Source organism: Puma concolor, chromosome E4 (genome assembly GCF_028749965.1).
Source record: "Puma concolor isolate L17-30 chromosome E4, mPumCon1.1.hap2, whole genome shotgun sequence".
NCBI classification, from domain to species: domain Eukaryota; kingdom Metazoa; phylum Chordata; class Mammalia; order Carnivora; family Felidae; genus Puma; species Puma concolor.
This window is the reverse complement of record NC_141683.1, coordinates 15,775,517-15,802,033: the sequence shown is the minus strand read 5'-3', so window position 1 is coordinate 15,802,033 and position 26,517 is coordinate 15,775,517. Positions and strand designations below refer to the sequence as shown.

At 34.7% G+C, this 26,517-nt stretch overlaps 1 protein-coding gene across 3 annotated transcripts in view; it reads right to left on the bottom strand.

Moving 5' to 3' along the window:
• The window catches only part of USH2A (usherin), a 734,839-nt gene that overhangs the window by 601,476 nt on the left and 106,846 nt on the right, over nt 1-26,517 (bottom strand). For all 3 annotated transcript variants that reach the window (XM_025927811.2, XM_086694483.1, XM_086694484.1), the window contains exons 10-11: nt 19,431-19,626; nt 15,825-15,955 (exon numbers count right to left, since the gene is read on the bottom strand). In XM_025927811.2, coding sequence (XP_025783596.2) covers nt 15,825-15,955; nt 19,431-19,626 — 327 coding nt within the window. The remainder of the gene's footprint in view (nt 1-15,824; nt 15,956-19,430; nt 19,627-26,517) is intronic.

Here is a 26,517-nt window from a genome sequence, read left to right as displayed (position 1 = left end):
TGTGTCAGTAATTTTTTTTCTTCTTACCATTGAATAATATTTCACTGAGTAGATATACACATTTTATTTATCCATATATCAGCTAATTTGTATTTGGATTATTTCTACATTTGACTATTATGAATAATGTAGCAATGAATGTTATGAATAAAATTATGTGAGGATATATATTTTCATTTTGCTTGGGTATATACCAAAGAGTTAAAGTGCTGGGTCATACAGTAAGTTTAAATTTAATATTTTGAAAAACACAAGACAATGTTGTGATAATGTGAAGTAGGGATCTACCTTCATTCTTTTGTATATGGATATGCAATTGTCCCATCATCATCTATTAAAAAGACTATTCTTTCTTCATGACATCTTTGTCAAAAATCAGATGAATGTAAAAGTGAGGGTTTGTTTGTAAACTCAATTCTATTGCAGTGATCAATTAATCAATCTGTCTATCTTTCTATCTACCTATCTATCATCTCCTAAAACCACATCATGCTTTCTTGATTACTGCAACATCGTAGTAAATATTGAAACTGGAAAGTGTGAGTCTTCCCACTCAATTCTTTTTCAAGATTGTTTTGTCCATTTTTAAGTGAGTTGGATTTCTTTATGAATTTTAAAATCATCTTATAAATGTCTGCAAAGAAGTCAGTTGGGCTTTAAGAGGGTTATGTTGAATCTGTAGATCAGTTTGTGGAGCACTAGCAATATTAAGTTTCTAATACATGAACATGGGATATCTTTCCATTTATATAGATCTTTAATATCTTTCAACAATATTTTATAGTTTTCAGAATATAAGCTTTGCACTTCTTTTATTAAATATATTCCTAAGCATTTTATTCTTTTGATGCTGTTTAAATGCAGTTGTGTTCTTAATTTCAATGCTGTTCATTGCAAGTGCATAGAAATAACATTGATTTTTGCATATTGATCCTGTATTCTGCAACCTTGCTAAATTTTGCTGTGTATTATTTCTGATAGCTTTTGAATAGATTATTTGGATTTTTTTTCCTAGAAAATCATGTTCTATACAAAAAGAGGTAGTTTTGCTTCTTCCCTTTTAATCTGGGTGAGTTTTATTTTATTATCTTGCCTAATTTTCCTGGTTAAAACCTGCAGTACAATGTTGAATAGAAGTGATAACAGGGGATATTGTTGTCTTGTCCCTGATCTGAGGAGAAAAGCATCCAGGTTTTAATTGAAGCTTGGGTTATATTATTATTTTTAGCTCTCTACTGGTTATTTTTTGGGACTCTAAATAATATACCTAATAACATCTAAAAATTTTACTTGAAATATAGAGACAATAATGTATGTTAACTTTTTTTCTTATCTCTCCTTTTTAATTCATCACCTTAAAATTTACATGTTAAAATTCCATTTTATAATATAGTATTCATCTTTTTTAAAATTTTTTAAAAATTAAATCCAGGTTAGTTAACATATAGTGTAATAAAGATTTCAGGAATAGAATGTAATGATTCATCACTTACATATAATACCCAGTGCTCATCCCAACAAGTGTCCTCCTTAATGCCCCTCATCCCATTTAGCCCATCACCCCACCCAACACCCCACCAACAACACTCAGTTTGTTCTCTGTATTTAAGAGTCTCTTATGGTATGTCTCTCTCTTTGCTTCTATATTATTTTTGCCACCCTTCCCTTAAGTTCATCTGTTTTGTATCTTAAATTCCACATATGAGTAAAATCATATGATATTTGTCTTTCTCTGACTGACTTATTTCATTTAGCATAATACACTTTAATTCCATCAATGCTGTTGTAAAAGGCAAGATTTCATCCTTTTTGATTGCTGAGTAAGGTTCCATTGTATATGTATACCACATCTTCTTTATCTATTCGTCAATTGATCGACATTTTGGCTATTGTTGATAGCTATAACATGCTATAAACATGAGGGTGCATGTGTCCCTTCGAAACAGCACTCCTGTATCATTTGGATAAACACCTAACAGTGCAATTGCTTGGACATAGGGTAGTTCTATTTTTAATTTTTTAAGGAACTGCCATATTGTTTTCCAGAGTGGCTGCACGAGTCTGCATTCCCACCAGCAATGCAAAAGGGGTCCTCTTTCTCCGCATCCTTGCCAACATCCATTATTAGCTGAGTTGTTCATTATAGCCATTCTGACTGGTGTGAGGTGATAGCTCATTGTGGTTTTGATTTGTATTTTTCTGATGATGAAGGACATTGAGGATTTTTTCATGTGTCTGTTTTCATGTTTCATCCAGCCATCTGGATGTCTTCCTTGGAAAGGTGTCCATTCTTGTCTTCTGCCCATTTCATCACTGAATTGTTTTTTGGGTGTTCAGTTTGATAAGTTCTTTATAGATTTTGGATACAAATCCTTTATCTGATATGTTATTTTCAAATATCTTCTCCTATTCTATCAGTTGCCTTTTAGTTTTACTGATTGTTTCCTTCTCAGTGAAGATTTTTATGTTGATGAGGTCCAAATAGTTCATTTTTGCTTTCATTTCCCTTGCCTACAGACACATGTCAAGTAAGAAGTTGCTGCAGCCAAGGTCAAAGAGGTTGTTGCCTGTTTTCTCCTCTAGGATTTTGATGGCTTCCTGTCTTACGTTTAGGTCTTTCACCCATTTTGGGTTTATTTTTGTGTATGGTATAAGTAATTGGTCCAGGTTCATTCTTCTGCAGGTCACTGTCCAGTTTTCCCAACACCATTTTATGAAGAGACTGTCTTTTTTCCATTGTATATTCTTCCCTGCTTTGGTAAAGATTAATTGACCATATGTTTGTGGGTCCATTTCTGGGTTCTCGATTCTTTTCCACTGATCCATGTGGCTGTTTTTGTGCCAGTACCATACTGTCTTAACGATTACAGCTTTGTAATACAGCTTGAGGTCCAGAATTGTGATGCCTCCTGCTTTGGTTTTCTTTTTCAGGATTCCTTTGGCTATCTGGTGTCTTTGCTGATTCCATACAAATTTCAGGATTGTTTGTTCTAGCTCTGTGAAGAATGCAAGTGTTATGTTGATAGGGATTGCATTGAATATGTAGATTGCTTTGGGTAGTATCAACACGTTAACATTATTTATTCTTCTGATCCATAAGCATGGAATGTTTTTCCATTTTTTTGTGTGTGTGCCCTTGTCAGTTTCTTTCATAAGCTTTCTATAGTTTTCAGTGTATAGATTTTTCACCTCTTTGGTTAGGTTTATTACTAGGTATTTTATGGTTTGGGGCACATATTGTAATTGTAAATAAGATCAATTCCTTGATTACTCTCTCTGCTTCTTCATTATTTGTGTACAGAAATGCAACCAATTGATTTTATATTCTGTGACTTTGCTGAATTCACATATCAGTTCAAGCAGTTTTTTGGTGGAATATTTTGGATTTTCCACATAGAGTATTATGTCATCTGTGAAGAGTGAAAGTTTGACTTCCTCCTTGCCAATTTGGATGGCTTTTATTTCTTTGTGTTGTGTGATTGCTAAGGCTAGGACTTTCAACACTATGTTGAATAGCAATGGTGAGAATGAACATCCTTGTCATGTTCCTGACCTTAGGGCAAAAGCTCTTAGTTTTCCCCCATTGAGGATGATACTAGTGGTGGATCTTTCATCATACATGGCCTTTATGATCTTGAAGTATGATCCTCATATCCCTACTTTCTTGAGGGTTTTTATCAAGAGAGGATGCTGTATTTTGTCAAATACTTTTTTCTGCATCTATTGAGAGGATCACATGGTACGTATTTTCTTTTTTTAATGTGATGTATCACACTGATTTGCAGATATTGAACCAGTCCTGCATCCCAGCAATAAATCCCATTTGATTGTCGTGAATAATTCTTTTAATGTATTGTTGGAGCCAGTTTGCTAGTATCTTGTGGAGAAAATTTTCATCCATGTTCATCAGGGCAATTGGTCTGTAGTTCTCCTTTTTAGTGGGGTCTTTGTCTGGCTTTGGAATCAAAGTGATGCTGGCCTCATAGAATGAGTTTGGAAGTTTGTTTGTTTGTTTGTTTGTTTGTTTTCATTTCTATTTTTTGGAACAGCTTCAAAAGAACAGGTGTTAACTCTTCTTTAAATGTTTGGTAGAAACCCCTGGAAAGTTATCCAGCCATGGACTCTCATTTGTTGGGATATTTTTGACTACTTATTCCATTTCTTTATTGCTTACAGGTCTGTTCAAATTTTCTATTTCTTCCTGTTTCAATGTTGGTAGTTTATATGTTTCTAGCAATTTCTTCATTTCTTCCAGGTTGCCCAATTGGTTGGCATATAACTGTTCATAATAGTATCTTATTATTGTTTGTATTTCTGAAGTATTTGTTGTGATCTCTCCTCTTTCATTCATGATTTTATTTATTTGGGCCCCTTCTTTTTTCTTATTGACCAATCTGGCTAGGGGTTTATCAATTTTGTTAATTCTTTCAAAGGAATAGCTCCTGGTTTCATTAATCTGTTCTACTGTTTTGTTTGTTTTTATATCATTGATTTCTACTCTAATCTTTATTATTTCCCTTCTTTTGTTGGTTTGGGGTTTTATCTGCTGTTCTTTTTCAAGCAATTCAAGGCATAAGGTTAAGTTGTGTATTTGAGACTTTTATTCCTTTTTTAGGAAGGCCTGGATTGCTATATACAATTCCCTCTTAAGACAGCCTTTGCTGCATCCCAGTGGTTTGGGGCTGTCGTGTTCTCATTGGCTTCCATGTACTTTTTAATTTCCTCTTTAATTTATTGGTTAATCCATTCATTCTTCAGTAGGATGTTCCTTAATCTCCAAGTATTGAAGGTCATTTCAATTTTTTTTCTTGTGGATGATTATAAGTTTCATAGTATTGCAGTCTGTAAATATGCAAGGTATGATCTTGATCTTGTTGTAGTTGTTGAGAGCTGATTTGCGACCCAGGATGTGATTTATTTTGGAGAATTTTCCATGTGTACTCAAGAAGAATGTGTATTCTTCTGCTTTAGGATGAAATGTTCTGAATATATCTGTTAAGTCCATCTGGTCCAGCGTATCATTCAAAGCCATTGTTTCCTTGTTGATTTTCTGCTTAGATGATCTTTCCATTGTTGTAAGTGGGGTGTCAAAGTCCCCTACTATTATGGTGTTATTATCAAGGAGTTTATTTATGCTTACGATTGATTTATATATTTGTGTGCTTTCAAGTTGGTGGCATAAATATTTACAATTGTTAGATCTTCTTAATGGAGAGCTCTCTTAATTATTATACCATGCCCTTCTTCATCTCTTGTTACAGTCTATATTTTAAAATCTAGTTTGTCTAAGTATGGCTACTCCAGCATTCTTTTGATGACCATCAGCATGATAGATGGTTCTCTATCCCTTTACTTTTATTATGCAGGTGTCTTTAGGTCTAAAATGAGTTTCTTGTAAGCAACATATAGATGGGTCTTGTTTTCTTATCCATTCTGATACCCTATGTCTTTTGATTGAAGCATTTAGTCCATTGGCATTTAGAATGAATACTGAAAGATACAAATTTAGTGCCATTGTGTTGCCTGTAGAGTTGTAGTTTCTGGTGATGTGCTCCGGTCCTTTCTAGTCTTTGTTGCTTTTTGTCTTTTTTGTTTTGTTTCATCTTTTCTCCAAAGAGTCCCCCTTAAAATTTCTTGCAGTCCTGGTTTAGTGGTCATGAACTCTTTTAGTGTTGTTTATCTGGGAAAATCTTTATTTCTCTTTCTATTTTGAATGACAGCCTGGCTGGATGAAGAATTCATGGCTGCATATTTTTCCAATTCAGCACATTGAGAATATCCTGCCATTCCTTTCCGGCCCACCGACTTTCTGTGTATAGGTCTGCTGTAAACCTGATCTGTCTTTCCTTATAGGTTAAGGACTTTTTTCCCTTGCTGTTTTCATGATTCTCTCCTTGTCTGTGTGTTTTGTGAATTTGACTATGATATGCCTTGGTGATGGTCGTTTTTGGTTGACTCTAATGGAAGTTCTCTGTGCTTCTTGGATTTTGATGTCTGTAACCTTTCCCAGATTAGGAAACTTTTCTGCTATAATTTGCTCACATAAACTTTCTGCCCCTTTTTCTCTCTCTTCATCTTCTGGGATTCCTATGATTTTGGTTTTATTCCTTTTTAATAAGTCACTGAGTTCTCTAAGTCTTGACTCATGATCTTTTACCTTTGTTTGCTTTTTTTCCTGCTTTATTATTCTCCATAATTTTATCTTCTATATCGCTGATTCACTGCTTTGATTTGTCCATCCTTCCCATTGTGGCATCCTTTTGAGATTGCATCTCAGTTATACCATTTTTAATTTTGTCCTGTCTAGATTTTATTTATTTTACCTCTGCATAAAGGGATTCTATGCTTTTTTCAACCCCAGCTAGTATTCTTATTATCATGGCTCTAAATTCTAGTTCAGACATCTTGCTTATATCTGTGTTGATTTAGCCACTGGCTGTAATTTCTTCCCAACCTTTCTTTTGAGGTTAATTCCTTCATTTTGTCAATTTTGAGGAAGGAAAAAAATTAATAAAATTTGAAAATTAAAAACAAAATAAAAAAATCATATAAAGGAAGCTAGATCCTAGGTGTGCTTTGGTCTGCTTGTTTAAAGAAGCTTGATAGAGAAAAAAGGGAAAGAAAAGAAAAAATCATAAAATTTTAAAAATTAAAAAGTTATATAACAAAATAGAATAAAATGAAATGAAAATGAAAGAGAATAAAAATTTATAAAAAATAATAAAGTAAAAATAAAAATAAATTTTTCTATTTCTGTAGCCATGAAAAAGGGAAGAAAAGAAAGAAAGAAAAACGTTAACAATCTGAACAAAAACAGAAGCAAAGAATATGGACAAATAAATGAACCAGCAAACAGAATGAAACATGAATGAAGTACATCCAGTTTCTCCTAGAACTGAAACTATTAAGCACTCTATAGTCCATACACTAAGCAAGTACAGTGACTTGTGCTGGTCTTCTAGGGTATGTGCTTGGAGGGCACAGGTGGGTGAGTTTTGGTATAACAGCTCCATTCTCCACTAGATGGTACTGCTTATCTTATTGGGGTGGATCACTGTGGCATGCTTGTGTGTGTGAGAGAGACATGAAATTGCTTCAACCAGTTCTCTAGTTTCTGGCACAGGAACTTTGCACTATCACCCACCTGTAATCAAGCACCCCTCCTTTGTCTCAGGCCTCTGTCCACTCCCCACCTCTACCCTGTCTGTATCCTAGTTGTCCACCTGCCAGGCGGCACCTCACTCCAGTGTTTTATCTCAGGTCAGGTTGTGTTTCAAAACCCCATGCTTCAGAAGACCCCTGTGGCTTGAATCCATGCCAACTTTCTGGGGGAGGTCTCACTGAGCAATGGCCAGTGACGGCTTGCCCTAGAAAATGTTAACATAATCAGGCAGCTGCAGAGGTTCAGAGATTATGGCAAATCACAACACATAGTCTGCTCTAGTGTCTTTATCCCAATACCAGCAAACGTGGGTGCTCTCCAGGGTCTTCTGGGACCTTTGCCTGTGAGGAAGCCATAAAGCCTCTACCAAATGCACTCCAAGCAGGGGAACTGCCTCTCCCTGTGTGGCACATGGACCCTTCAGAACCCACTGCCTGCTCCTGGGGATTCATCCTGCTTCCTCACCAGAGCACTGCCAGGCACTGAAATCTGAAACTTCAGACTCTGTGCTCCACTGTGTATAGAATTCTGGTGGCATTGAAACCTCTCCTTTCTTCCTGTTAATGGTTTTGGGGAACAGATTTCTTGTTCATTACCCTGTGAGTGTTCACTCTCTCTCTCTTTCTCTCCAGCTACTTTCGGGGGAATGCTTTTTTTTTTTTTTTTTTTTAAATTTTTTTTTTTTTAACGTTTATTCATTTTTTTGGGACAGAGAGAGACAGAGCATGAACGGGGGAGGGGCAGAGAGAGAGGGAGACACAGAATCGGAAACAGGCTCCAGGCTCTGAGCCATCAGCCCAGAGCCCGACGCGGGGCTCGAACTCCCGGACCGCGAGATCGTGACCTGGCTGAAGTCGGACGCTTAACCGACTGCGCCACCCAGGCGCCCCGGGGGGGAATGCTTTTCTTGCATGATTCTAATGTGCCACACTCTCCCCCTTTCTTTTTCTCTGTCCTCTCTCTACAAAAAGAGCTCCCTACCCTCCACAGCTATTGTCTCCCTAGTTCACCTCTCTGCACCATGTACCTACTGAGTGTGGCTCAAGTTATGCAGATTGTCGTGTTAATCCCCATATCAGTTTCTTAGGTGTTCAAAATGGTTTGGTGCTTATCTCGCTGCATTTTCACGATGAGACAAGCTCAGGGTTTCCATGCTGCTCTGTCATCTTAACTCCTTGCCTCATCGTTCATTTTATAGCCATTCTCTCTTCTACTCTTTGATAATGGGTTGAGCTTTATACCCAATATAAACAAAACTGATTACCATTTTGGCACTTAATATTATTTATCACAAAACAAAATAAAATATAATTTGATCTTTAAAGAATAAAATGCAATCATCAAACACCTATTTAAGGAAAGCATGCTTCAAGACCATAACGAACACTGAACACTTTAAAATATATTTTGACTTATATTTATTTCTTTGGGCCATAATTATCTTTCATTTCTTCTTTTTAATGTTTCTCTCTTTCTGTACTTTTTCTTCATTTTTTATATTAAATGTTTTAATATTGGCTTGATAAATGGTAACATTCTGATCAACTATCAATACAAAAAGAGGTTTTAACCTCATACTGAAGTGATAGTTTGGTAAGAAGTGGGTACTGAATTTTTCTTCAAAATGTCTTCCCTTGGAATTTTTAAGGTAATTCTTCACTGACTTCAAGCAACATTAGTTCCTGTTCATGTCAGTAGGATTATTTCTTTTATCTTCTTTTATATATACAGCATTTTATTTTGAAATAATTATGAATACACAGGAAGTTGCAAATGTAGTACAGAGGAGTCTCATATGCTTTTTGCCCAGTTTCCCCTAATGGTTACACTTTACATAATTATAATACATTATCCAAACCCTGAATTTGACATGTGCACAATGTGTTCATATGGTCCTGTGCCATTTGATCACATGTGTACACTTGTATAACCACCACCACAATCAAGATGCAGAACTATCCCATTACCACAATGTTCTTCCCTGTGATGGTCATTTATACTCGCACCCATCACCTTTCCCTCACCATCTCTAACCTGTGGTAACCACTATTCTGTTCTCCATCCCTATAATTTTGTTGTTTTGCTAATATTACATAAATGTAATCATACAGAATATGACTTTTGGAGACTGGATATTTTTTTCATTCAGAATAACACATTTGATATCTATCTAACTTGTGTGTGTCAGTGGTTCTTTTCCATGTATTTCAGAGTAGTAATTCTGTGGTATGGATGGTTTAACCATTCACCCACTGAGAAACTTTAGGCTATTTCCTGGTTTTGACTATTATAAATAAAGCTGCTCGTAAAATATATGTACAGGTTTTTACAGACATAAATTTTCACTCCTCTGGACTGACTGCCCAGGAATGGAATTGCTAGTTTGTATAATAAGTGTCTATTTTGTTTTTTAAAACTCTTAGGGGTGCCCTGTGGCTCAGCTGGTTAAGTGTCCAACTCTTGATTTTGGCTCTCCTCATGTTCTCACAGTTCATGAGATTGATCCGCACATCAGGCTCTGCACTGAGAGCATGGAGCCTGCTTGGGATTCTCTCTCCCTCTCTCAAAATAAATAAATAAACATTTAAAAAATAAAATAAAATTCTCAAACTATTTTTCAGAATGGCTTTACCATTTTATATTCTCATCAACAATATGTGATCGAATTGCTCCTTATTCTTGCCAGTATTTCCAATTGTCACTTTTTAGTTTTTCTAATAGTTGCCTGTGATGTCTAATTGTAGTCTCTATTTGTATGTCTCTAATGGCAAATGTTGAAGATCTTTTCATGGAATTATTTGCCACCTGCATATCCTGTTCAGTGATATGTCTCTTCATGTCTTTGGCCATTTTTTGTTTTATGTTTGTCATTTTCTAAATAGTGAGTTCATTATATATTCTAGATATAGTCTCTTTCTTAAATATGTGCTTTGCAAATATGTCCTCTCAGTCTGTAGCTTGTCTTTTCACTCTCTGAAGAGGTTCTTTTGTTGAGCAAAAATTTGATGAAGTTGATGAAGTCTAATTTATCAATATTTTTCTTTTATTCATTACATATTTAGTGTCATGTCTAAGAACTATTTTCAAAAGCCATATGACTCAGGGTGCCTGGGAAGCTCAGTTGATTAACTTTCCAACTCTTGATTTTGGCTCAGGTCATGATTTCATGGTTTGTGAGCCCCCTGCTGTGTGCTGTCATTGTGCAGCTTGCTTGGGATTCTCTCTCTCCCTCTCTGTATGCCCCTCCTTGGTTCTCTCCCAAAATAAATAAATTAAAAAAAATAAAAAACCTTATTTCCAAAAGATTTTCTCTTATATTTTAAAAGTTGCATTTGTTTACATTTTACATTTAAACAATAATTAATTTTGCTTTAATTTCTGTGACTATGCAAATGCTGAAGGGTCATTTGTTAAAAGACCATCATTCCTCCACTGACTTGCTTTTATGTCTTCACCAAAAATTGGTTAGTCATATTTATGTGGGACTATATCTGATTTCTCTATTCTATCACAATGATCCATTTGTCTACGCTTCCTCCAATACCACACAATCTTGATTAGTATGACTATACAATAAGCTCTGAAGTCAGGTAGAGTGATTCCTCCCATTTTATTCCCCATTTTGAAGTTAATTGGCTTAATTAGCTATTCCAAATTTTAGGTATTCTAAAACTTATATACAAATTCTATATTTTATCTGTAATATATAAATATAAAATAGTAAAAAAATATTTAAAATACTATGTTTTATACTATTTCCATATAAATTTTGGCATCTTTTTATCCATATCTACAAAAAAGTTTCTGGGGTTTTAATAGGAATTTTCTGTAATAATTTATATATTACTTTGAAAAGAGTTGATACCTTTACTGTGTTGAATCTTCCAACCCATGGACATATATTAGCTTTCCATCTATTCAGATATTCTTTGCTTTATTTTATCAGCATCATTCAGGGTTTAGCATACTAATCCTAGACATTTTGAGCAACTGCAAATAGTATTACATTTTTATTTCTGTGTCTATATATTCATTTCTCACATATGGGAATACACTTATTTTTTGTATGTTGGTCTTATTTCCTGAAACTTTACTGAATTCACTTCATAATTCTAGAAGTGTTTTTTTCTGTTTTTGTTTTTGGGTTTTTTGGTTTTTTTTTTTTTTTTTTTGGTACATTCATTGGGATTTTCTATATGGGTCATTGTGTTATATGCAAAGCAGAACAGTTTTATTTTTTCCTTTCTGATAAGTATGTCTCTTGTTTCCTTTTCTTGCTTTGCTGTACTGGCTAGACCTTCCAGTGCTATGCTGAATACAAGTAATGAAAGTGGACATCTTTGTCTTGTTCCCATTCTTAGGTGAAAGTATTCAGTTTTTCATATATAAGGAGAATGTTAACTGTAGGTATGTATTGTTCTGGACATGTTCATTTTCAAGTTGAACATCTCTTTTCCTAGTTTTCTGAGAATTTTTATCATGAATTGGTACAGAATTTTGTCAAATATATTTCTACATCCATAATATGAGTATGTAATTTTTTTCCTTTTGCCTGTGAATAAGGTGTAATGCACTGTTTGATTTTCAAATATTGAACAAGCATTGCATTCCTCCAAATACAATGGCCTCTGTGTGTTTTTTTTTAATATTGCTGAATATCTACTTGCTAAGTTTGTTAAGATTTTGGCTTCTCTATTCCTGTGGGATATTGGTCTGTGGTTTTCTTTTTATGTACTGTCTTTGTCTAGTTTTGATATGAGGATAATACTTTCTTGAAATGAGTTAGTAAGTCACTCTTCCTCTTCAACCTTGCGGTAGCTACAGACCTTATTTTAATTACTCTAAATGTTTGGTAGAATTTTATAGTAAAATTCTCTGGGCTTGGGAATTTCTTTTTTAGTAAATTTTAAAGTATGAATTCAAATTCTTTAATACTTGTAGGGCTATTCAAATTATGAATTTCATATTGGGTGAGCAGGTAATATGTACTTTTTTAGGAAGTGCTCCATTTCACCACAGTTATAAAATGTATAGAGTTATTGGTGGTATTTCCTTATTATTCTTTAATGTCTGCAAGATTCTGTAGTTACACTTCTTGTTTCATTTCTGCTGTTAGTAATCTGTGCTTTCTCTTTATTCTTTGTCAATCTTGGAAGATGCTTGTAAATTTTATCTTTCCAAAGACTCATTTTTTTCACTGATTTTCTCTATTGTTTTTTCTGTTTACATTTTATTGATTTCTGCTCTTAGCTTTATGATTTCACTTATTCTGCTTGCTTTGAGATTATCTCAGTCTTCTTTTTATTTCTTGAAGTGGCAGTTCAGATTATTGATTTGAGAATCTGTCTTTTCTAAAGTAAGCACTGAACAGTATAAAATTCCCTTGTATCACTGCTTTCCATGCATCCAAAAATTTTAATATTTTGTATTTTTATCACCATTCAGTTGACTGTATTTTTGCATTTCCTTTGAGACTTCCTCTTTGACCCATGAATAATTTAGAACTGTGTTGTGTGGTTTCCAAGTGATTGGAGATTTTTGTTTACCTGTTTTTGATTTCTACTCTGATTCCATTGTGGTTGAAGGATATACTCTATGGTTTCAACTCTTTTATTTATTTATTTATTTATTTATTTATTTATTTATTTATTTACTTACTTACTTACTTAATGTTTATTTATCTTTGAGAGAGAGAGAGAGAGAGAGAGTGAGAGTGTGAGCGGGGGAAGGACAGAGAGAGAGGGAGACGCAGAATCCGAAGCAGGTTCCAGGCTTTAAGCTGTCAGCACAGAGCCTGATGTGGTGCTCGAACTCACAAACCGGGAGATCATGACCTGAGGCAAAGTCAGATGCTTAACCGACTGAGCCACCCAGGTGCTCCAGGTTTCAGTTCTTTTAAATTTATTGAAGTTTTGGGGCGCCTGGGTGGCTCAGTCAGTTAAGCGTCAGGCTTAGATCATGATCTTCTGGCCCGTGAGTTCGAGCCCCGCGTCGGGCTCTGTGCTGACAGCTCAGAGCCTGGAGCCTGCTTCGGATTCTGTGTCTCCCTCTCTCTCTGCCCCTAACCCACTTGCATTCTGTCTCTATCTCTCTCAAAAATAAATAAATATTAAAAACAATTTATTTAATTAAAAAAATTTATTAAAGTTTTCTTGGTATATCTTGGTATATGTGCAATATATATGTATTCTTGGTATATGTGCAATATATATGTATTCTGCTGTTGTTGAGTGGATTGTTCATTATATGTCAGATCTTGTTGGCTGAAGACATTGTTAAGTTGTATATTCTTGATAATTTTTTTATTCTATAAATTTTTGAGAGAGAGGTGTTGAGTCTTCTTTTGTATTTTTTTAGAGATTTCTCTCAGTTTTTCTTCACATATATTGCAGCTCTACTGTTTAGTACATACACATTTAGAATTTCTATGTCTTCTTGCTTAATTGATCCTTTCTCATTACATACTATCTCTGTGGAAATTTTATTTATGTTCCACATTACCTGATATTAATATAGTCAGTCAATATAGTCATTCTTGCTATCTTTTGATTAATTTTCGCATGGTATAAGTTTTACCATTTTTTTTATGTCTAGCATACGTATATTATTATAATTGAAGTGAATTTTTTATAGAAACAGACATGTAAATGAGACTTCAGGAAGTAGAACTTTAGTTCACAGTTTTTCAGTACTATATACCAAAGTCACATGCCCTTGGATCTTCAGAGAGAAAAAAAATTAAGTGAAAATTTTACATAATGCTCACGTTGTTATAACCATTCTAAATGACCATCTGACTGAGATCAGTACTTAGACAAAATCTCCCTTCAATCACTATACATTTTTTAAACAAATATTTATTGGGTGCTAATTATATTACTGAAACTGTTCCATATATGTTGGACAGAAAGAGACAAAGAAGGAAATTATCATAAAGGCTTTAATAAAAATAATATGGGGTAACATAAACAAAAGTGATTTCAAAATGTTCTATAATTCTGTGGTTGGTGAAGAGATCTTAAAAGATATGTCAATCTTTGAGTGGAAACATGAATATCAAGCAAAATATATACGTGCTAAAAATTTATGGCAGATTTGTAAAGAGGAGCTGTGTAAAGATAGTCAGATATTACTGATCAAAATGTATAAAATTGTAATATGACTTTCTCAGAAAATAGTTCCTCAAAATAAAAAAATAAAAAAATTGTAGAAATTGCCTTGTCAAAAGACTCTTCAACCTTCCAGTAAAACATATAATGTTCCTTTATTAACACACTACAGTCACTCTGAAGTTTTCAAATTGTCATTTTGGCCTACTTTATATTTGGCTTTTATTTGTTAAAGCAGTTTATAATGTATGCTGAAAGTTTTATGACCAATATATTTTGCCTTGAACTTAGTATCTTCGTGCTGTAGCTTATTTTTTTTTTCTTTAACCATATAGTGGGCTTACATTACTATCCAGTGCATTCTCAATTATTTACAAGGGAATATGTAATTGTTTAAACAACTTTTTAAAATGTTTATTATTGAGAGAAAGAGAGTGTGAGCAGAGTAGGTGCAGAGAGAGTGGGGGACAGAGGATCAAAAGCAGCCTCTGAGCTGACAGCAGAGAGCCTGATATGTAGCTGGAACCCATAAACTTTGAGATCATGACCTGAGCTGAAATCAAGAGATTGATGCTTAACCTACTGAGCCACCCAGACACCCCTATGTAATTATTAAAAATTAATACAATAACTGAATTGATTCTTTTTAATTTTTTAATGTTTATTCATTTTTGAGAGACAGAGACAGAGCATAAGGGAGGGGGAGAGAGAGAGAGAGAGAGGGAGAAAGACAGAATTCGAATCAGGACCCAGGCTCCCAGCTGCCAGCACAGAGCCCAACCCAGGGCTCAAACTCACTGACTGTGTGATTATGACCGGAGCCAAGTCAGACGCTTAATCAACTGAGGACCCAGGCACCCCTGAAATGATTCTTTAAAGTAAATTTGCCCTTTATATATTATTATGTATTAGTATTATCACAACAGGTCAAAAGCTCTAGCTGAAGATACCACATTTAAATATGGAGCTGCTTTTTCTGACTTGAGGCAGGATTTATAGGCCCAGGTCAGTTAGCACCTGTGTTCATGTTGGTCAAACATCGGTACTTGTGATGTTGGTAAGAAAAATGGATAAAATCATAAAAATTCATTGTATCATCAAGAGAGAAGGTTGGAACAAAAAATTTAGAAGTAGGGCTATCATAATTTTCATGTGGAGCTATGTGTGCCCTTTGTTATACTATCTTCTATGGAATTTGGGAGGAAAACTGTTGTTTAATTAATACCTTTTATTAGTATTAACTCACCCATCATGCCAAGACATATACTCAATTACTTCCTAGTTTACTTGGAATCCCCTCCCCCTCAATATTTTCGACAATTTTAAAATTAAAAATAAAATGAACCTTTCATATATGCAAAGGACCACCTAAGCAGCCTTGTATGTCCTGTTAAAAGTTACACAGGAACACTTCTAAAGCAGCCATCTCCAAGAAAAGCAAACACACACAGAGGACTTCCTGATAAATACAGACCTCCATGTCACTGGTAGAACATCTCCCAAGTTAATTTCTGAAAATGAGCAACTATTTACCTTCAATACTCAGAACTCACCTCTTCACAAAGGAGGTCACTGTTTCTAGTGCCCATTTTATCACAATCACAGGGTTTGCAAACATCTACGGCGGAAGTATCTGCACCAACTTGGCGGAAAAAGTAATCCTTACACAGCTCACAGTTCCTTCCTGCGTCAGGGAAAGGTTATGCATTATGACTTCCAATTCATTAAAATCAGCTGCATAATTCAAAATTAAAGACTGTATTCCTTTGAGGGAATTCTATAATTTTCGGGACGTCCATTTTAATGCACCTTTCATCTCTACCTGCCAATTTAGTGATCCAGAGCATATGAAACAATGAACCTGTTACAAACTGTGCTTTACTTCATTAAACTCCCATCTGTTATGTAATACCACACTTCTAGAAAGCTCTGCTTTGTTGGGGCCCATCCATTTTGAAAGACTTTGCTTCCAAATTTAAAACTTTTCTTTCTTTCTAGGACTAGGCACTTAATCTAAATCAAATATGAGAAATGTTTATATGTGTGGTAGATGATGGCCATACAGTTGGAAGCAAGTATGTGTGTAGTATTGGAAATATTATTCAAGCACTAAATCTTGTTTAAAAAAAGGACACTGTTCCAAATATAATTTATTATTCTATATTTAACATTATTAAAAGCAAAAGTTTCTGCTGCTTATTGCCATTTTTTTATTTCAAATACCAAAATATAAATTTATTATGCTTAGATATACCAAATACGTTTCATATTAAATATTAGAATAGACTGACATATTAGAAATATGAGGTAATTCCCACAGTTTACAATTTATTATTTAGAAATTTTCTCTTGACATTTTATATAAGAAAAAACTTAAACTGCAGGGAGCTTCTAAAGTAAATGTGAGTAGTATATAAGATCACTGAAAGGAGCTGAAATAAAACTCAAGACTATCAATTCCCCTTTAAACATTATGCACTCTGTTCAAATATTGTTGAAATTGGCTCAATATCAAAAGACTATAGAAATAACTTAATCAAGTAAAAAACACATCCTGATGGATATTGGCCATGGACTAATTAAAAATAAATGGATTTATAATATTTCTAGAATATTTCTATTTGCATATGATGATGACTCCCAAATTTCTATCTTTAATCTAGAAATTTCTTTATTTATCATTCAATGAATATTTATTGAGTGATTACCATGTTTCAAACACTGAGCTAAATGCTGAGGAATACAGTAGCAGGCCAAATACACATTGTACCCTTTCATAGAGCTTTCTTACAGTCTGGTGGGTAAAATGAATCCTAATTAAACAATTACAGGAATAAATATGCATTTACCAATTGTGATAAACATAAGGTGTCACTAAAGTGCATAGATGATACTGATCTGTCCTGAGGCATCACAAAAGGCTCTTTTTGAGAAAGGAGCTTCAAAACTGTGTTTCCAATTGCCCGCAAGAGTTTCTTTTATCTCTTGGGAAACACTGTGAATATTTCCAAAACAGAACTTGCCATCTTCTCCCTAAGCTCTGAACCTCTTATGTTTCCTATCTCAATGGTTGGCACCAACACTGACCCTCCTACTCAAACTGGAATGTTAGAATTGCAACTTGACTCTTTCTTTTCCTTATCTACACCCTACACTTTTGCTCAGAAAACACAGTCCCTTTCCATTCCAAATATCTCTTGGATCCAATTCTCTATATCCACATGATCTCAAATGTACTCTAGAATTCTTTCTTACCTGGACTACTGCAGTATCCCAAACCACTTTTGGCTTTCTCCAATTCTTCTCAACTTTATAACCAGATTGGTTATAAACACGAAACTTTTTATGTCCCTTTCCTATAAAATACCTTCTATTAACCTGAGGATAGAAGCCAAACTCCTTATCACAGTTTATACAGCCTTCCAGATCTGGCCCCTACCTTCCATCTTAGCACCTTTACTTACTCTCTCCCATTTTCCCTTACATCAGTTCTTTCAGGGTGCCATGTTTCTCTCTCCTCTAGGCCATTGCACATCTGTATCTCTTACTAGAAATCTTTGTCAACTCCCTAATTCTCCTCCTCACTCCTCCACCTGGTTATCTCCTACTACATTTGCCCTATCTTAGCACTCCTCAGACAAGTTTATAATTGTTCCTTCAATAGTGTGCCTTTCAGGGGCATCTGGGTGGCTCAGTCAGTTAAGCATCCAACTTCGGCTCAGGTCATGATCTCACAGTCTGTGGGTGCATGTGCTGCATTGGATTCTGGCCTGACAGCTCAGAGACTGGAGCCTGCTTAGGATTCTGTGTCTCTCTCTCTCTCTGCTCCTCTCTCTCTCTCTCTCTCTCTCTCTCTCTCTCTCTCAGAAGTAAACATTAAAAAAATAGAGTGCCTTTCCTACTATATAATAATCCACAGAAAGACAGGAAAATTCATCTTTTTCATCATTATATTCCTAGCACCTAGCCACGTTCTGGTGACATTTTAGGTCATCAGTAATTATCCAATAAATTCATTCATGCTTCAGAGTGGCACACTTTCAAATCCATCAGACTTGGGCCATTTTATTTTGCAACTTGAGACGTTTCCTATTTCTGCTTTTAATTTACGAGCCCATCAGAAAATGGTAATTTTCAATGAAAAGTAAAAATGCTATATTTTTTTAAGGTTTTTTTTTTTAATTTACTTTGAGAAAGAGAGAGCATGAGCAGGGGAGGGGGGAAGAGAGAGAGGGAGAGAGAGAATTCCTAGCAGGCTCTGAGCTGACAGGGCAGACATGAGGCTCAGTCTCATAACTGTGAGATCATGACCTGAGATGAAATCAAGAGTCAGATGCTTAACTGACTGAGCCACCCAGGTGTCCTGCTATCTCATTTTATAACAAGATTTTGATAATCATCTTCTTTGTTTCATTAGCATTTTTAAAAAGAGTATTCCCAGGTTACCAGATTCAGGCCAATTTTGAGTGAACATAAATGGCACTACATGCAAATCCAGACATAATGGAAGATCAAGGTCAAGCAAAGAAACTTATTTTAAGGGTATACATATTCAAACTAATAATTCCTGAGTTTTCTAAAATATACTCATGGTTTAATAAAATGACATGTACTTTAAAAAAAATAAAACTTTCTTGAAAAGATATAGTCTAAGATTTGAGTGTGTTTCTGAAAACTACCTGATTATTTAGAAAACTAAACAAGCTTTAGTTTTCAAACCTACAAGTACCATTTCTTTAAGTTTTTATTTAAATTCCAGTTAGTTAATATACACTGCAATATTAGTTTCCAGTACAATATAGTGATTTGACACTTCCGTAGTGCTCATCACAACAAGTGCCCTCCTTAATCCCCATCACTTATTTAATTAACCCATTCTCCCACCCACCTCCCCTTTGGAAGCCATCAGTTTGTTCTCAATAGTTAAGAGTCTGTTTCTTGGTTTCTCTCTCTCTCTCTCTCTCTCTCTCTCTGTCTCTCTCTCCCTTTGCTCATTGTTTTGTTTCTTAAATTCCACATATGAGTGAAATCATATCAAGGTACCTTCTTATGTAAGATAGCAATAACATAATTTAAAATGATTGCATTGCATGAAGAAGCACATGGACCTCAAAGGCCAAATCAGCCTTGGTTATTTGTTCTCTATGATTGCTAGTTACCTGTGGTGTTATGTTCACAATCATCACAGACCCCTCCACCTCCTCTGTGGTGCTCAAATGGAAATGGGTCCACTGAGATGTTGTAGTGGCAGCTTCTGGAATGGTTGTTGCATTGACAAGGTTTGCAGTTGAAAGCATGAACTTGATCACCTTGGCGGAAAGGCTTATCATTATAAAGAGGCAAGCAGTGATCACACTGAAACAATAAAGTAACAGAACAATAAAGAAATATAAAAAAGTGATTTTTGTCTTTAGATTTATATATCAGGCACTTTCACTAGACGTAAAACTAACAGAAATTAGCATATTATAGGTAGTATGAAATTATAAGTGTGCATACAAGCTGAAACTATGCAAAATGGTGTGAATAACCAGTGGGAAAAGTTTATGATTGTTCCATAATCTTTAATTTTTTTTGTCAAAACATTAAAATTTGGCTTCCAGTTTTATGTTCCATAAGTTAAGGAGCTTGGAGTCACCACTCCATCCTAACAAGTAACAAGCTGAACAGACTGAAAAATCACCAACTCTTCTTGGATCTCTAAGGGGAAAAATGGGACAAACAGCTATCCCCAAGGCTGAAAAAGCAGACTGACAGATACAGGGCGTCTCAGTGACAAAAGCAGAGACTCACCAGCAGAAGACTCCATGGGAACCAGTTTCAGGGGAAAAATGAAGACTTATCTGTACTTAACAATTTGCTGGAGATTCAATAGCAATACGTCTGAGAAATGACGTCTCCAAGGGGACCTAGTTACAAAGGGTGCTCCCAACCATTTTGTGGGATTTACCTCCAGGAGCCTGACCAGGTTCTCATGGTAAATATCAGGAGAATATTTCCTAATGCTTCTGGCAGAAAGAGGGAGAGGGAGTAATTTTGAAATAAATTAGTGCTCACTGCTCTTTTCAAAATGTATTTATTTATTTAAGACAGAAAAAGAGATAGAGAAAGCAGAAGAGGGGCAGAGAGAGAGGGAGACAGAGAATCTGAAGTAGGCTTTGTGCTGACAGCAGAAAGCCCAATGGGGTTGGGGTGGGGGCTCGAACTCATGAACCATGAATGAGATCATGACCTGAGCAAAAGTTGGACACTTAACAAACTGAGCCACCCAGGTGCCCCTCACTGTTGTTTTTAATGGCATTTACCCTCAGGAGAAATTAGTTAAATATAGCCTAACCTGCTGGGGACTTTTCTGAGCTAAACCAACTTCAAGAAGAGAAATACTCAACTCCAGCCCACTCCAGACATCCTGCCCACCTATAGGTGGTAGAGACAGAGAAGCACATGTGAAGTGAGCCAGAAGCACAGGCTCACTAAAAGACTAATCATAGGACTATGTATACTTCCCCCACAGTTCACCACAATGCTAAAGGCCTGTATATAACAGTTCCTTTTACCAGGCACTTCTATCTATGAAGAAAAAACTACAAGGAACACTAAAGGCAAACATCCCCACAAAAAAACAAAAAAAATTAAAAAACATGACACACACACAGTTTGAAAAGAAAGAGCAAGCATCAGAATCAGATATGTCAGGGATGTTGGAATTATCAGACCAGGAATTTAAAATATCTGTGATTAAAATGCCAAGGGCCCTGATGGATAAAGAAGACAGCATGCAAGAAAAGATGGGCAATGTAAGCAGAGAGATAGAAATCCTAAGAAACAAAAAGAAAAGCTAAAGATCAAACAGAAATGAAGAATCCCTTTGATGAGCTTATTAACAGATTGGACTCAGCAGAGGAAGGAATTTCTGAGGTAGATGATGTATCAATAGAATCCTCAAAAACTGAAAAGCAAAGAGAATAAAAACTGAAGAAAAAAAACACACAAGCCAAGGACAATGGGACAATTATAAAAGGTATAACATACACATAATGGAAACACCAGAAGGTTAAGAGAGAAAGGAATGGAAGAAATATCTGAAACAATAATGACTGGGAATTTCTTCAATTTAATGTCAAACACCAAACCACAGATCCAGGAAGCTTAGAGAACACCAAGCAGGATAAATACTAAAAACAAAAAACAAAACAGGAGTGCCTGGGTGGATCAGTCAGTTGAGCGTCCTACTTCAGCTCAGGTCATGATCTCAGTTTGTGGTTTCAAGCCCCATGTTGGGCTCTGTGCTGACAGCTCAGAGCCTGGAGCCTGCTTCAGATTCTGTGTCTCCCTCTCTCTCTGCCTCTCCCCTGCTCATGCTCTGTCTCTCTGTCTCTAAGAAAATATAAACATTAAAAGAAATTAAACAAAACAAGACAGCAAAATCTGTACCTGGACCCAGAGTTTTTAAACTATAAAAAATCAAAGATAAAGGAAAAATCCTGAAAGAAGCCAGTTTTACAAACATCTAACCTGTAGAATCACAAAAGAATTACATCTAACTTCTCAAAAACCATGCAAGTAAGAGGAGAGCAGAGTGAAATGCCTACGTGTCAAGAGAAAAAAGTCACCAACCTAGAATTCTGTACCCTGCCAAATTATACTTCAAAAGTGAAGGAGAAATAATCACTTTCTCACACAAACAAAAATTGGAATTTGTTGCCAGTAGATCTGTCTCACAAGAAATGTTCAAATTTCTTTAGAGAGAAGAAAAATACTGTAGGTCAGAAACTCAGATCTACATAAAGGAAGAGCATCAAAGAAGGAATAAGTGAAGGTAAAACTTTAAAAATGTTCCATCAGTTATAAACTTGAAGGGATTTAAAATATAATAAACTAACAGTAGACTGTAAGTTAACATTTGAAACCTTGTGAATTAAATTGTATTTCCTGTAAAAAAAAATTGAGTAGCTTGAATAGTGTTTGCTTTCTTATCCTATAACTCTATAACTTTCCATTCTGAGCAAGCATCTTTTCTATGCCTTGGTGAATTACCATATTGCTTTGTAAGTATGGATCTGTTTCCATCATTTTTTTAATGTTTATTTTATTTATTTTTGAGAGAGAGAGAGAGACAGTGAGAGTGGGGAGGAGCAGAGACAGAAGGAGACAGAGAATCCCAAGCAGGCTTCACACTGTCAGCATAGAGCCCCAATAGGGGCTCAAACCCACAAACTGTGAAATCATGACATGAGCCAAAATCAAGAGTCAGACACTTAATCAACTGAGCCATCCAGCTGCTGCCCAACTTCCATCATTTTAATCTTTGCACTTCCAGTGTCATCTTCACCCTATTCCTCATAACCACTGTGCTCATATTTACACAAATGTAAAATGCGGCTTTTATATCCAGCTGCACATACAGAGTCTTTCAAATGGTGGCACCGGTCAGCTACATCTTCTGTGAAGAAAGAAATGCTCAATTCCCCTTTTTGCATATTCATGTTTCTGAAATGTCACATGGGTTTATTCCTGACAGACTAGGAAGCAGCACAACTGCAAGCTCTCTATGAATGAACTGAACGGATGTGTACCAACCAATCGCCAACAGACTGAAATAAGAGACATGATTGGTCACTGATCATGATGTGAATTCATTCTTTCCATAGTAATTTGTAGACTGAAGAGCCAGAAGCTAAATCTGTACTTTATAAAATTACTCACCATTAATATACCATGAAAACTAATATTTTAACCATACTGTTGGAATATTGTGTTATCTAACTAAACTATGGAAACTGAAATTTATGTATATTGGAACTCTGCAGAGTAAATATTTTTAAAGATTTTGTTACATATGGCCAAATTCCTTCTAGAAAATTAAACTTATAGTCCCACCAGAAATATATGAGAATGTCCATTTTATGTTCTGTTCAACCTAAAACTGTTATTATCTCTTCATGATTTTTAGAAAAATATTAATCACTGTTTTGGTAGGTATGTCTTTTGTTACTACTAAAGCTATATGTTTTTTATCTGGTTCTTGGCCAAATATAATATTTTTTGAGGAAACTTTTCATTTGTATTTTGCATATATTTTTTGTGTTGATTTTAAATCTTATCATATTAAATACATTTTTCTTTTGCCAGTCAAATAGTGAGGATTTAGTTCATAATTTTCTATATATACTTTTATTTTTTTTTCTTTTACTTTACTTCTACTTTAGTGGCCAAAATTTTCAGTAAAACAGGTAATATACATGGCACAGTTATAATGGTAGACATATTTGCATTCTTTCTGAATTTAACGGAAATATTTTTAATGTTACAACTTTTCTAATGACGTTGACTATATCAGGTAAATTATCATTTAAAAGAACAAATATATTCTGTAATTAATAAGATCTTTTTATATTAAACATGAGAAATATATTGTCAATTTTGTTAAATGTCCTGATTTAATTATTTGACCTAGTGTATTAATAAATTGTTATAGGATAATAAATTAATTAGAATCTATGCTTGCATTCTTAATTAACATCCTTAATGGTAAATCATGGCTAAAATTATTTAAGATTTTAAATTTATATTCATAAATTAACTTGTTCTATGTTTTTATAAAGACATTAAAATAAATAAAACCCTAACATTTTAATGCAGAATCAGTATATGCTTCAACTTATCAAGTTAACTTTAAAATCTGAGCGATCAGAAAATTCGTATTTTGTACACACATTAAAACCTACTATAGTTTGTCAAGTTATGTTGCTTATAAAGTATGACTGATTCAAGATTTAAAATAATATATACATACATAACAGAATTTCTGAATTATTTTTCTTACACTCCCCCCCCCACCATTTTCTGCTATAAAATAATGTGACTTCTGAAAGTGCCCAGCTTTTCTCAGAGTTACATATTTAAATGATGAATTAGGAGAGTCAAGCCACGTAAAGTCTCAAAGAGCCCCCCTATCTATTCATAACAATGATCCTTTGAAATTTTTATTTTTTTAAGATTCTTAAAATCTATTTTGATATTTTGGACAAGAAAGGTCGTTTCCTTTTACTATTTTCTGCAATAAACATTTAATATGCTAGAGCAGTTTGACATATTTCATAATCATTACTTGGACAAACTGTAGTCTAAAGCATTTTTTACCAGTATTTTTTTTCTCTTCCACTAGTTCATAGTTGAACAATTTCCTCCCTTAATATTTTTAAAGTTGGAAAGAAAAAAGTATATAAAAATTTAATTGTCCAACGTGTTGCTGTTCTGTGGTATTCTGAAATTTTTAGCATGAAAGCACATAGTTTTGTTACTTAGCCAAGGAAAAGGAAAACAAAAGACAGAGAGAGGAAAATGAGATGGAAACATCACCATTTTCCCATCAGGTAATGCTTAATTCCAATAATTAGTAAAGAATTCACTCTTACATTTTGGTAAATTTTTGAAAACCTTTATTATATTCTTCTTGGAGTGCTGAAGATTCTTTCTCCCCAAAACCTTTTCTCACCCTTAGCACTGGGATACCTGTACTTTTTCTCCTCTCACAGCACTCCATACCCTGACCATGTTCCTATTGTTTTGAAGTGAAATTATTGCTTTACTTACATGTATCTTCCAGGAGTTACAAGTTATTGACTTTTGTACTCCCTGTGTCATCTGCATAGAAGCTTACTAGACAATTGCTAAGCTGTTAACTGAAAATTCCCATTTAATAAATTAGGAATATCCAAAATAGTCATTCTTAAGAAAATTTAGAGAGGGGACACAATGGAAACAATTTATAAGTAGGGTAAGGTTTATATAAAGACTTCAAAATTGGATGTTATTAGATGATTTTCAATAAACAATTCACAAATATAATAGTCATTTTGTAAAAGAAAGTTATGTAGCAATCTATAAGAATATTGTCGATTATGGATCGTTGGCCAAAAAAATAAAAAAAAAATTTAAAAGCAGGGGAGCAAACCTCTTTAAGTTTCATTTCACCAGCAATAATCACTTGCAAATCAAATTATATAGAATTCAATGTTAGATCTTAGGCATATGCTTGAAGTCAGACATTTTAGTTCAATTCCTGGTGCTGCCACTAACAGTAAAAGGTAAGATGAAATGCAGACTTTCTGTATGCTGCACCCTCTCGCAAGCATTTAACATGGATTATTTCATTGAATCCTTTAGGCTTTGGATCATATAAGTATCTCACATCTGATTTCTGTTTGTTGATTTGTTAGCCCTGTGCTCTCACATAATTAATTCTACCTCTTTAAGCCTTATTTTTGTTATTTATCACATGGGGTAATAACACCTGCCTCATAGAATTGTTGTAAAGATCAAGTGCTTAGCAGAGAGTCTATCACATAGTAAGCTTTTAGCAAACACTGTGTACTACTTTATTATCAGATTAGCAACTGAGAGTTAAAGAGGTTAAGTACCATGAAAAATATCATTGGACAGGAAGTCCTTGAAGCTACTTTACCTCTGCGAATCTTAGTTTCTTCATCTCTAAAAGGAAGACAACTCAATTCAATAGCTTTATTTTTGACTCAAAGGATAAGTGGTAATATTTAAGCAATGCCCAACACAAAGCCTGGCACAAATTACATATTCAAAATCTGGAAGCTACAAGATGGAGAAGGAAGAAGGAAAAGAAAGAGGAGGGTAAAAATCCAACAGAGGTGTTTATCTGAAGTTCAAGTGACACTAGCAGTATATAAGACTGCCGCAGTGCAATATATTAACTATAACCAATAATAGGGGATTCTGTGATCAGAAGTGTACTAGTGCATGGTCTGATGTGGAGGATGTAGCCTAAAGAATGGAGCAATGAGCAATTAATGACCAAAATTTATTTCTGGTTAATTTTATCATCTGTAGCTCTAACGACGGAAAAGGCCTGATCTACACATACTTCCTAGGAGCCATCAGATATCATTAGGATGTAACTATCACTTCTAGTAGGCTTAACTATAGGGGAGATATATTCTAACTGAATAAGTGGAAGAATAGATGAAAACTCACTTTCTGAGTTCCTGGCTTTGGAGGAGAGAAATGAGCTCATTAAGTTCTCTTCCCCAGGTCAATTAGCCATGCAATTAATCTCGTTTTCTAATGTTTTTAAAAAACTCTATCTCCATTGCAACACTTTGGCCAAATGCAAAATTTTTGCTGCAAGATGATGCCAGATACTTTTTTCATTTTTTTATTTATTTATTTTTTTTATTTTTTTGCTTCTTTGAAAGTCTTCTTACTGGCAAC